Source organism: Oryza brachyantha, chromosome 7 (assembly GCF_000231095.2).
Source record: "Oryza brachyantha chromosome 7, ObraRS2, whole genome shotgun sequence".
In the NCBI taxonomy this organism is placed as follows: Eukaryota; Viridiplantae; Streptophyta; class Magnoliopsida; order Poales; family Poaceae; genus Oryza; species Oryza brachyantha.
The window spans coordinates 5,372,227-5,385,199 of NC_023169.2; the positions used below are offsets into that span (position 1 = coordinate 5,372,227).

The window sequence follows — 12,973 nt, forward strand, 5'->3', positions numbered from 1 at the left end:
AGTTCCTTTTTCTGTTTCAGTAGATTTATAGCATGTTTTTCTTGTTTTGCCTTGTTTGTCGTAGGTTTTCACCCGTCGCAGCGCCGTCGTTCTCGAAGTCGTCGCCGAAGTTCCTCGTGGGTCTAAGCAAGGCAAGTGGCACCCTTCTTTGATCATGTTGAACCTATGTTTATAAAATTCCTCGCTTTACATTCAAACATGCATTGTTTTATGCAAATCTATTTATTGTATTTATCCATTGGGCATTCACCAATATATCCGTTGATCCCCATTTATTATTGACATCCCAGGGTTAATTTGACTAGATTTAGGGTTAGTCAATGCTTAGCCATGCTTACTTCAACTAGCTCACCAATTATTATTTAATTACTGTTACACTCTAATAGACCTTTAATGGTTGTAATCATTATTAATATCCCGTTGAGGATTAATACAACTAAAATATTGCTTATGGTGGGCTGTGGGTGCATGGTTTTGAGAGTCGTGCCCATGGCAATTAAGGACCGGTTCTCAGGAAACCCTGAAGGTCTTACACGTACTAACCACAAGCCAGAATGGGCAACGGTGAGACTCGTAATCTAGCTTGTCCCTATTCGACGTACGGAGGCAAGGGTAGGCGTGATGGAGTATGGACGGGCAATCGTGGTGTAACGAAAGCCTCTGCTGCTTCCGGATCTACCAAGGCACAAGAGGGGACTGCCCGACTTGGTGTAAAGGAGGGGGTGAAACCTGAAGTGTGGTGCGATTGTCTAGGGAGGGTTAGGTGAAAGGTCTTATCATGGTTTCCGTACTGAGGTATCGTGGTGATACGTTGGGGCATGGTAACATGCTTGGGAGCCATGTCTTGTGGGTAAAGTTGTACACCTCTGCAGAGTAAAACTATTCGAATAGCCGTGCCCGCGGTTATTGGGCGAACTGACAGACTCACTGGGATTAGTTGAACCCCTTTAATAATTTTATTAATCTTGGAACTGGTTTGACCCTACGCAATGTGGTGTAACGTTGGCAGTGGTTTGGGTCTGTTGCAACGTGGTTTAGCGTTGGGCAGAGGGTTGACTTTGTCGCTACGTGGTGTAACGTTCGACAGCGGTTTGGGCCTGTTGCAACGTGGTGTAACGTTGGACAGTGGATGATTATTTTAAATGTTACTTTACTTTTATTTCAGTCTATTTTATTTACTGTTTTGCTAAATTACTGCAGCTTTGTGCAATTTAAGCTTAGCCTATCTTTGACACCCTATTGCATTCATTATTCTTCCTCTCTTGGGTGTTACTTGTTGAGTACGGTGGTTTGTACTCATCCTTGCTTAATTTTCCCCCACCAGAGCAAGTGCCAGAGCCTGTGTCAGAAGAAGGTCGTTTCGAAGGTTGAAGTAAGGTTCAGTCCGCCGTCAAGAATGCCTGTGGTGTGGAGCCGTCATCGCCAGCTAAAGCTGAAGATTAGATGGTCTAGTCTTGTTTTCCTTTTCCGCTGCATTTCGATAGATAATTGTTTTTATTTGTTTTTAAGTCGTGGAACTGTGTATTGATTTGTCATAGTGTGTACTCGGGCTGATGCCTGGACCGAGATTTAATACATGCTATTGTTCAGAAATTTGGTGTAAATTTCTGGGCGTGACAATGTTGGATAAAACCCATCGATTAAATCAACTACAATATCAAATCTAACCGAGTAAGTCCTAGTCGATATAGTCAATGGGATGACAAAGCTAACTTATATCGTAAGAGATCGAACTAAAATAATGCAGCCTTACTCCGACAGCTCGCTTCGTTGAAACGGTTATGTGGCGATGTGCCAAAGTTGTATTGGTTCCAGGATGATCTATCTATCTCTAATTACAATATAGATCAAAAGGATCCAATATGCCTTATTAGCTAATATCTATTTATAGCAAACATATTCGTGTACGATCCTCTTCTAGGCTCTATCTTCAACATAAGTTCCAAACTTTAGTTCTTATCCGATTCGGAGTCCATTGGCCATCGACCTTCTGTGCTATCTGATTAGTTTCCCTCGTCAATCAGCTTTGACCGAATGAACGTCAAGTCCGATTCAACGTTTATCTTTAACCGCCGTTAATACTAACTTTCATGGTTAACAACACTCTATCGGCATTAGCATCTTCGAAGACTAGACTAACATTCTTGACATTGATGAAGTTACCACACACATGACTCACTGTCGATGATAGATACATCACCTATAACTAAGAATAATTAGCAATAAATATGAGCATCATACACCCCTTATAATTAAAAGAATAATTAGCAATAAATATGGACATCCGTATTAAGTCTAGCATTTGAACCCGGTGAACAAGTTCCAACACAAAGAGCATAACTATCTTTGTATTAAAATAAGAAATTTTACTTTTTACCACTCTTATAGGTGAATGATAACAGATTTGTCAGGGCTGTGAGAGGAATTAAATCCACCTAGTAAAGAGTGAAAAAAGTTCAAAGCCCTAAAAATGATCTTTATTGTATCATAAAGTCACCCATACCTTCGGTTTTATAGTTGACGTCGTTAATTTTTTTTAAACCTACTTTGACCACTCTTCTTATTTATAAAAAATATGCAATTTTATTATGATTTGTTTTATCATTAAGCATGACTTATTTTTATTTGCATATTTGTAATTTTAATAAAACAAATGATAGAGCATATATCTAAAAGTTAAAAGTTAATGACGTTAAATATAAAAATTCAGAGAGTAGTGTAAGTATTGTTTACAGCCTAAGCTATCCATATACAACCATAAGAAATAAAATAATGTTATAATAATGTCTGTCTTCTTCCCTCACTCTCTCTTCCTGCACGCATATATAAGCTCTCCAACATACTTATTTTTTGTCACATGACCCATCTTATATTTTACTTCTACTTGAGACGTAACTATCGTAGGAAATAAATAACTAAGAATCACGAGAAAAATATGTCGAAAGTTTGGTAGCTTATCCCATACCCTGTTCTTTTATATAACTTACTACATTTGGTCTCACGTAGCGGAAATAAGAAAAATGATTAATTAGATTCATGCCATTATAAATTTGCGAGTTTAAAAAATACTATTACAATTCACTAAATTGTAGATATGTCATTATAACTCTTAGTATATCTTAGGAATGTTATTTTGTATGCTCGGAAGACCACCGGACCCATCTGTCTCAACATCACTGACACGTGGGTCTTATCTTCCATTTCTTCTCTTTCTCTCATAAACTGATTCTTATCCTTCTCTTCTCTCTCAACATCACCGAACACGGCGGAAGGCGGAAGGGGCGGGGCCAAGCTCTCGTCGCCGGCGACGAGAAGACCATCTCCTCGATGGTCCGTCCCACAGGTACGAGGCTCTCCTCATAGAGGCCTAGTGTTGGGTACAGCGTGTCGACAAACTCGCCGCCGGTGGCCTCGTGCTCGTCCAGCCGGAAAAGGATCTCCGGCGAGCCAACGACGCCGCCGGCAGGGTCCACGACGAACACCCTGCAGTTGCCCGTCCGCAGCATGATTCTATCGCCATACATGCACAGTGGTGCAATCCACCTCGACCGGAGCAGATTCCGGTCATCCTCCGACCATGATCTCGGATCGATATAGCAGAGCTTCTCCCACCTCGCCGTCTCGTCACCACCGTACAGCCATAGATGATACGGCCAATCGCCGCTCTCACTGGCTCGTTGGCAAACGCACAATCTTGCCACCCGCCGGCGCCGGCGCCGGCGCCGGCAACGAATCGAAGGTCTCATCCCCGACGTTCATCGTCACAACGGCATTGCCGTCACGGCAAAGGAAGTGCAACGACCCGTTCAAGAACACGGCGGGGTTATTCTCAGCGGCGGATCCAGGATTGACCGATTTTTATTTTTATATATATATATATATATGCAAGTATAGATAAAGACTATAAGTGCACTAGAATATATGAATAAAACATGTGAATTTGTAGTTAAATAAATTTTTTTATTCAAAGAAACTTATATAGCTTCCCCGCAATAAAATAGAAGCTTAAATGTCTAGAAAAATTTAAAGACTATTACCTCGCCTGGGAAATGGGGATTTTATTACCTCGCCTGGGAAATGGGGATTTTATCCGGTGGTTTGGCAGACCCCATGAGGCATTTTGACCCATATAAAAAACTGACAGTCAAGAATGGTTAACATAGCCGATTTCAGTCTATATAGTGGTATCCATCTTATTTCGGCTAAATTATAATGGCATATCTCCAATTTGATGAATTGTAACGGTATTTTTCTAATCTGGTAATCGTAGTGGTATGGATCTAACTAACCTTAAGAAAATACAGCAGGAAAATGAGAGTTTCAAATAAGTAAAAGTACAACTACAAATCCTAAAAAAGAGTTAAAATTACAGTTGCGTATGAGAAGAGGGCCAGAACCTGGATTCACGAAACCGCGAATACCGCGACGGTTACCGCGGTAACTGCGCTCTCCGCCAGGGCACAGATTTGGTATGCCGCAGTAACCATCCGCAAATTTGATCTAAATTTAAAAATTTTAAGAAAATTTGTGGAAAAAATATATGATGTAGAGATTGATTTGTAATGATGTTTGGTGAAAAATATTGATGAAAAAACTAAATTTACAAATGAATAAAAATCCAATACCGAAAAATGGTTGGGTAAAATAAAAAAGGTATTGATCACACTTCGTAGCACCTAGTTAAGTATGTATTTAATACATGAGGCACATATTTGAATGTTTGCCGCACTTAGTTTACTATGTAGTTGATACTCGATATATGACGCATATTTTTTATTATGTTAGCTATCTGCGACGTAGATACCTAGTAATATTTTGTTGTAGGCTTTTTGTTAATTTCCAGTACCCAAACTAAGGTAAATTATATATGTACTGATGTAGTCACATGTTTGTAAACATGTGTTAGTTTTATACGTAATATTTGATTGTAAATATACTTGTGATGCCAAAATTTGTCAATAATTTAGAAAAAATCATGTTAAAATTTTCTTTTTTCTCATATAACATGTCCTAAATTTCACAAATATAGCTACCTACTAGTTTTCTATTTTTCTTGTACTTTTATAGTTTTTTAAAAATTAATTTGTACTAATTGTCGGATTAAACTAGCCGCGGTTTTGACTAAACCATGCGGTAACCGTAGATTTTAAATTCAAAATTTTTAGATTCAAATTTGTCGTAGTTTTCGCGATATCCGCGGGTGCGCGGTTTTCTCGTTAAATCGACGTCCAACGATATTCGGAAATTTACCTTTTCCCTTGTTAGTGTCGTAACTCGAGGCCTTTTCAGTTTTTTTTAAGGGTATAACACGGGACACACACCACGACACACGCACACACACGTCGCGTCCCTACCATATACTTAGGATTTTGGGGTGCGCACGCATGTGAGGGGAAAATCCCTCGGTGAGAAACGCGAGTTGCGATCCCAGTGATCGAACTTGCGCCGACAACTCATGCGCCCGTGCCGCTGACCAACCGAGCACCTCGAGGCCTTTTCAGTTTAATTGAAAGTTTGAGAGACTCTGGTTACCAAAGTATCCATTTATGATACCAAATAGATAGGTGGTCATTGTTTGACATTTCAATGAAAAAAAACGTATTTGTAAAAGTATAATTTATAAATAATATATATATATATATATATATATATTCTTAGCAATCTAAAAATAAGTTTTAAAAAATATAGTATGACAAAGAAAGCCTAAAATTAAAATTAAATTTAATATTAAAGTTTAAATTTTAATTATAACTATGGTATTAAGGCCGATAATAAGCAAACTTGAAAAATAAGAATAGTTAGAAAGTCAAATGATCCACGGTCTCGAGACAATAACTTTGGAAGTAGGAATGTTCACTCCGTCGCGCGTCCGGCTCAGGGTGACGGCGATGCGGCTGCGCCCCACCCGTTCGACGAAATGCCGCGCGCTGCTGCCCTGCTCCGTCTCCTCCGCCTCGGGTTCACCGCCGACGCCCGCGGCCGCCGCGCCTGCGCGGGGATCCACCCGCTCGCCGTCAAGTCCGGGAGCGGCTCCGACGCCCGCGTGGCCACCGCGCTCGCCGACGCCTACGCGAAGTCCGGGAGCGCCTCCTGCGCCCGCCGGGTGTTCGACGAAACGTCGCTCAAGGACCAGGTGCTCTGGAACGTCATCATCTCCTGCTACTCCTCGCACGGCCTTGTGCGCGAGTCGTGGGATCTCTTTGGCTCCATGAGGTGCGCTGGTCTTTGCGGCGACGGCTTTACCTTCAGCGCCTTGGTTAGTGTACGCGCTTCTTCTTCTTCTTCTTCGTGCTATGGTCATGCCAACCTGTTGCTTCTCATGGGAAGATCGGCGCATGGGATTGTGATCAGGTTGGGTCTCCATCTTGACGTGGTGGTCGCTACTGCGCTCCTCGATATGTATGCCAAATCCGGTCAAGTTGCTGAAGCTAGCCGGGTGTTCGATGCCATGGCGCTTAGGAACACCATCTCCTGGAATGCTATCATTGTTTGCTATGGGAAGCATGGTAGAGGCAAGGAAGCCTTCGACCTTTTCGTGTGGATGATGAGAGATGGGTGTTGCCCTGACGAGCTTACGCTTGCCAGTCTGCTTAGTTCCTGTGCCGACATGGCGGCTGCCTATGAGGCCATTCAACTTCATGCTTACACTGTTAAAAGAGGCTTGCAAGACTTTCTACAAGTGGGCAATGCGCTTATCATGGCTTATGGTAAGAACGGTTTCGTTCACGAAGCGAAACGAGCATTTGGGTTGATCCATAACCCGGATCTAGTTACATGGTCCTCGATGGTTTCTTCTTTTGCGTATCTTGGACTTGCCAAGAGTGCAATCCATTTGTTTGACAGAATGGTCCAACAAGGCATACATGCTGATGGCATTGCATTTCTTGGAGCTCTTTCTGCTTGCAGTCATGCTGGGCTCATTGAAGATGGGTTTAAGTACTTTCTTCTAATGGTTAGGGATTACAAAATTGATCCAACTCCGCAGCATCTTGCATGTCTAGTTGATCTCTTAGGAAGAGCTGGTAGGATTAAAGATGCCTATGATTTTTTGGTGAACCTGTCCTGTGAAGCAGATGTTGATGTCATTGGAGCTTTCCTTGGTGCTTGCAGGATGCAAGGCAACATTCAGTCAGCAAAATGGGCTGCCTCTCGACTGTTCAGTCTAAAGCCAAATGATCCAATAAATTACCTGCTTATATCCAATACTTATGCTGCTGTAGGAGCTTGGAGAGACCTTGCAAAGGTAAGAAGTGTAATGAGGAACATGTGTGGCAATAAAGTGCCTGGCTGTAGCTGGATAGAGATAGGTGGAATTGTTCGGACATTTGTATCCAATGATTTGCTGCTCCATCAGTCAAGAGAGATGCAACTAATGATGGAAATTCTTGTTTCATTAGTTGACAAAGATTGCAGTGATGATGACATAGTTTGCAGTTGTCCATCCTCAATTTGAAATTGGCAAGATTTTTCTTGGCATTTGATTAATTCAGCTCTCTGGGTTTTATCTGACACTGGAATACTGCCAGAGCTTCTCACTATGACTATTCTAAGGTGATTCAAAGATGTATTCATTTTAATTTATTTATATACTCATATAGTCATATACTCAAACTTAACATGGTCAATTGAGTTGCCATATACAGGTTACGACAAAGGTCGGATAATTGACATCCAGGAAGTTAGACAGTCTACAGTTTCTTCTAGGCTATGCATGTAAGTATCAGACTATGGTATGTTGGGTGCAGGTACATACTGATTTTTCCATGCAATTTACTGCATACTTTTTTTGGCCTGATGAATAGCAATCTACTTCCTCTGGTCAGTTATTTTGTAGTAGTTGCTTTAGACTAGAAAACGTGTACTAGCAAGAAAAGAGAGGTTATTACCCTTGTGCCTTTATTAGTGTTAATAATTCCTGACCAGAGGGAGTTGGAATTGAGAAATTGCATAACTAGACTCATGATCCTCTCAGAACAAGGGTTTGCAAAACCGTTTCCCAGGCCAAAATCGCCACCCAGCAATATGGCGACAATCGCCAATTATGGCACAAAAATCGCTCAAATTTGAATCCAAAAAGTTCGGATGCAGCTGTAGCGGTCGGGGTGGCACGATCAATATCCATAATCATATTTTTTTAGAACACACTCACAACGCACAGAATGCACGCAAACCCTATCCAATGGGTAGGTCGCCTACCACTAAGCCGTTAGAATCCTGAAATATTCGCTCCAACAAGGGGTCGAACCCAGGACCTCAAGTGCTACTAAGGCCTTTGTAACCACTAAGCTACAGGCCTTTTGAGTGTCAAAATCATGTGATATGTTGTGATTATCATGATATATTAGCTGATAATCTTGGTGGAACGATCAATATCGATAATCACGATATATATGCTAATAATCATGGTGGCATGATCAGTTGATAATCGCAATGATTCCACCTATAATCACATGTTTTTTATGTAATATCTCCCGGCAAATGCAGTTTTTGCGCCTAGTTAAAAAATTGGCTAGGATGAACAGTTGCAACTTCTTGTTTATATTCATTTATTCAAATACAATTCGTTCTCTGGCCATAATTTGATGCGCGTTATTTTTAAAAAAAAAATCACCACAAAGTTCTAAAAACAAGAACTATCACCATGAATTTTTTTTCTGATTCTTTACCGATTTTTTTCAAAATTTTTGAAAATCGCATGAAATTTGACAAACCCTACCACGGTTTAGCAGAGCCACACCCTGGCAGCTCAAACAATTATCATGGTTTTGTATGCCCTGCTCAGAAATAGTGACATTGGTAGTATGGTTTGGTAGGACAGCACGTATAGGTGACTATTGAAAGAGAGGGTATCATAGTGTGGGATCATTAAATGGCCACTTCTCTGAATATTTGTAGGAAGTCTGGGTCTTAATTTTAAGAAATAAGAACATTATCCTCTATATTTCTAGTGACTTATTTGGTTTATGAAATCAGAACTCAATTGGCCATCACAAACCAACTAATAGTTAGTCGTTCATGTTGCAACCTGTCACTGACTATGAAATTGAAAGAGGGGTGTGTGCTAGTAAAACTCTGAGGCAATTTTGGTAGGGTTTTGTGATTCAATGAGCAAAATGTCATGATTTGGCGAGAGATTTTCTTGTCTAGAAAGTTATTTAATCTATCAAACTGACATTTTTTATGCACTATTTTTCTGTTTTTGAGTTTAATGTTAACAGAGCTCCAGATCTGAAACTATAAATAAGTACACTTCAGTTTTATCTGTACAAGGGCATGGCCCTTCCTTCTCCTATTTACCTACATGGCTACATCAGCAATATTTGTTGATCCTAGGAACTCTTTAGGTGCTGCATGCATGGTGCCTAAACAGCATTTTGTTACTTCAAGCAATTACATAAATTGGAGCCTCTCAATACTATTACAATTGAGAAATATTTGCCCTTAGCTAGTTCCTCAATTTGTTTCTAAAGTTTGCTGGATAAGTTGAAAGTTCATTCCAGAAATACAAATATGTTGAGTGTATCATCTAGAAATTGACAATCCTGGCTAGCTATACCTTTTTCTATTGTATATACACAGTATATGCCATTGAATAACTCCCCTCCACTGGGTTGTAATGTTTCTTTCCTGTATATTGTCATCATCAACTTCCAATGCAAATCCTTTATTAATACTGATTGCCCTTGGGTTAGCATCTGCGCTTCTGAAACTGAATTGGACCAATGGATATCGGAGATATCCCCGTTGCATGAACATACTCCCATGTAAACTTTATTATTTCACTTTTGTTATTTATTTTTATCTAGGGTTAATTAGATACATGCCATTATAATTTTGCCGGTTTTCAAATATGCTATTACAATTCGATTAATTATGAATATGCTATTATAATTTTAGAACTATTTCAGATATATTATTTTTGGACCAAATTGTCCTTTACACATGCCAAAGGCACAGTCAACAACAAATGAGCAATATGGTCCAAAAATACACCGAAAGAGTATGGAGTGGCATATTTCTAATAGTTCTGAAATTATAATGATATCCTTACAATTAGTCGAATCGTAATGGTATATTTTAAAACTAGTAAATTTATAATGACATGGATCTAATTAACCCTTTTATCTAACATTGTGATAACGAACAAAAGTGATGCAACATATAGATTCAGTTAGATCAAGATTGACAATACTAGTCAATTTCGAGAGCAACATATGCATGCAACAAAATGCAACCCAGGAATGTGCATTCATGGCAATTTCTTTCCTTTCTGCTTGTGCACTCTGGGTAATGCAAGGAGCTAAAGCAAAGCTTGGAGAAGATGAATGATTGGTATAGGGAGTATATGGACGTAAGGCAGTAACAATATGTAATAGGATCCGGGTGTAAGCTGCCTTGTTTCCTATGCCAAGTTGTAGAAAACATAGTCGGATACTATGATGTACTGGATTAAGGAAGCCAAAGTCATATATGGCTGGCTTGGTATCCTACCTAGCTTGCCCCTTGGTATATAAGGGAGACAAGAAGCCCCTCACGGGCAGATTATTATTGACCGACTAATGCAATTGGAGAAATACACTTTACCAAATATGAGTAAGGTATTACCTCGCATCGAGGATCTAAACATTTATAAATCCTTGTCTTTCACATCCACCAGTCTTTAGTGCCACCCGACCCTCGTTGCTGATACCAAACATTGTTAGTTAGGATGCTAGATAAGGGTTGCGCTGAGACTTCCATTAACAAAATTAATGGATTCAAACTCAAATATCACCTAGACAACTTTCGCCTCGAGTAGCAAATATGTACGAAGGATCCTATGGGATCACTAACATGCTCCAATTACAAGATTTAATGTTGGACTTACCGTAGTCAATGCCACATGCACATCATGTCAGATACACACATGGTGTCTAGCACCTTTTTCCCTTGTCATGCATTGATGATGATGGGACAACTCTTGACACCTCTATGAAAAAAGATACATCTTTGTCTAGTCTCATCAATTCCATAAAAAAACTTTTCTCTCATTAATTAGGCCAGTATAGCCATTCCATCTATAGTACCATGGTATACTTTTGAATATTATAAAAAAATGACTAGCCTACAGGAGGAAGGACTCTCACACATAAAAAAATAGGTAGAGCACCCGGGAGCTCTCAGGTGCTACCCTAAGAAAAAAGGGGAGCTCTAGTTGGACCTCTCTTACATGTATTTCACCAAAAATCATACTTGGTCATTCACACAATGCGCGTTGTTATTAGAGAACTGTGTAATAATACAGTAGATGTGAATTGTAAAAAAAATTCTTACCTACTATATGACTTTTTCATGTATTTATATATTTTTGTGCCTATATCAATTATCCATAAGTTATAAATGATTGGGTTGTATGGTGTGTCTTTTGTGGGAAGAAATATAATTTACACTCTTGATCAATCTTCCAAAAGCAAAAAACAAATGATGTGATGTGAAGAGATGCAATTTATATCTTTGATGTATAATCCTAAAGCTAAAAACAATTGAGATGATGTGGCTTCATTTACACCCTTAATGTAATCCTAAGGCAAAAACAATTGAGATGATATGACTTGATGATGGTATTAACTTTATAGAAAGTAGGGATTAGTTTTTCACAATGATTTCACATTTGTCAGTTTACTTGACTTCTCTTCATTGGATTTTGTCATTTCCATGTATTTATTTATTATTTAGTTGATCGTATGTAATTTAGATTGTGAATGAGACGAGGAGTTAACCAAGGAGCCAAATTCGTAGGAACTTGAGCAAGGTAAGTTACCAGGTCCCCTTTGAATATGTTGGACCTATATTGGGAAAAGATTTGTTTATAAAGAAAATTGCATGCAATGATCAATTCCTACTTCTTATGTCATACCTTGATTATTGGATACCCTATTTTCTTGTAACATTTATGAATGAGTCCCTAATCAATTATGCGGCTGCTTGGAGCTGCTTTATTAGTTTCATATACTCGTACTTTTATCAAACAATTTTCGTTTGGGTGATCAACATGGAAAATATAATCTAAACTTCGGCATGTGGATATATGAGCGCCGTGATGATGTTATTAGACTTGTTATAAAATCAAAACCAACAGTGTTTTGGACCCGGGCGGCAAAACAATAAATGTGCAAAGTTGCCCCAGTTAAAGTACGATTTAATATCCCATTGCATAATATCATAGCTGAAACATAGGAAAAAAATATACAATTAACATCTCACTGCAAATTAAAGGTAGTCTCTTGCCCAAGATCAAGGCATTTCATGCTATGCATGATGCCATGATGGGCTAATGGCATAGTGATACTCTTATTCCATACATGTTGTACAATACATTCTATGCAATGCCTTCCTCTGAACCTCAATATTGACTAATTGTGAGAACCGTAGAAATTGATGTTGAAATTAAAAAAATGCAAGCTAGTTTACGTGGACCATCAAGAGGATGATTTGTGCTCGAGTATTTAAACTCCACCATCTTCACCATTTGGGGCTGTGATTTTGAAGAGAAACACCTATCGAAATCTAAATAACTTATCATCGTTCCTCTATCTTATAGTGATATCTCGGTGAGATGTGATTTGAAAACATGAGAGAGTTGATTGAAAAATTGACAAGTTGAGAGCTAGTGAGCTTCACTCTGTCATTTGAACACTTGAGTTCATAGCAAACAAATATCCGATCGTGTTTGTTACTCTTAGAGATTAAGATCTCCTAGATGGCTAGTTATCTTGCTTCTTTGATTAGGATTCACGCTCTGAGTAATGGAAATTTTGTTGTTATTCAATGGAAGTTCCGATGATATTCTACAGAAGTTTCATCTAACGGAAGTTTCGTTATTAGTTGTTATTTTCACTCTACTTTAAATACTCGGTGATATCCCTTATTATTGCTATTGCTTGTGTAGCTTCCTATGGCCCCAAGTATATAGTTATTGTTTGTGTATACTACT

At 39.2% G+C, this 12,973-nt stretch overlaps 2 protein-coding genes across 2 annotated transcripts; both read left to right on the top strand.

The window, feature by feature from the left end:
• Positions 1 to 5,699: 5,699 nt before the first annotated feature.
• On the top strand, positions 5,700 to 6,325 carry LOC121054914 (pentatricopeptide repeat-containing protein At3g56550-like; the record flags this gene model as incomplete). Its single annotated transcript, XM_040525882.1, has 1 exon — positions 5,700 to 6,325. A coding segment is annotated over exon 1 (408 nt), but the record flags the coding sequence as incomplete, so codon positions are not given.
• Positions 6,326 to 6,389: 64 nt separating this feature from the next.
• Positions 6,390 to 9,649, top strand: LOC102722034 (pentatricopeptide repeat-containing protein At2g46050, mitochondrial-like). Its single transcript, XM_015839106.2, has 2 exons — positions 6,390 to 7,551; positions 7,644 to 9,649. Exon 1 carries the CDS (start codon positions 6,398 to 6,400, stop codon positions 7,451 to 7,453), a length of 1,056 nt encoding a protein of 351 aa, XP_015694592.2. The 5' UTR covers positions 6,390 to 6,397; the 3' UTR covers positions 7,454 to 7,551; positions 7,644 to 9,649.
• The last annotated feature ends 3,324 nt before the right edge of the window (positions 9,650 to 12,973 follow it).

Bases quoted from the DNA above. Each gene is read 5' to 3' on its own strand.
- LOC102722034 (XM_015839106.2), top strand. From the start codon at position 6,398: ATGTATGCCAAATCCGGTCAAGTTGCTGAAGCTAGCCGGGTGTTCGAT.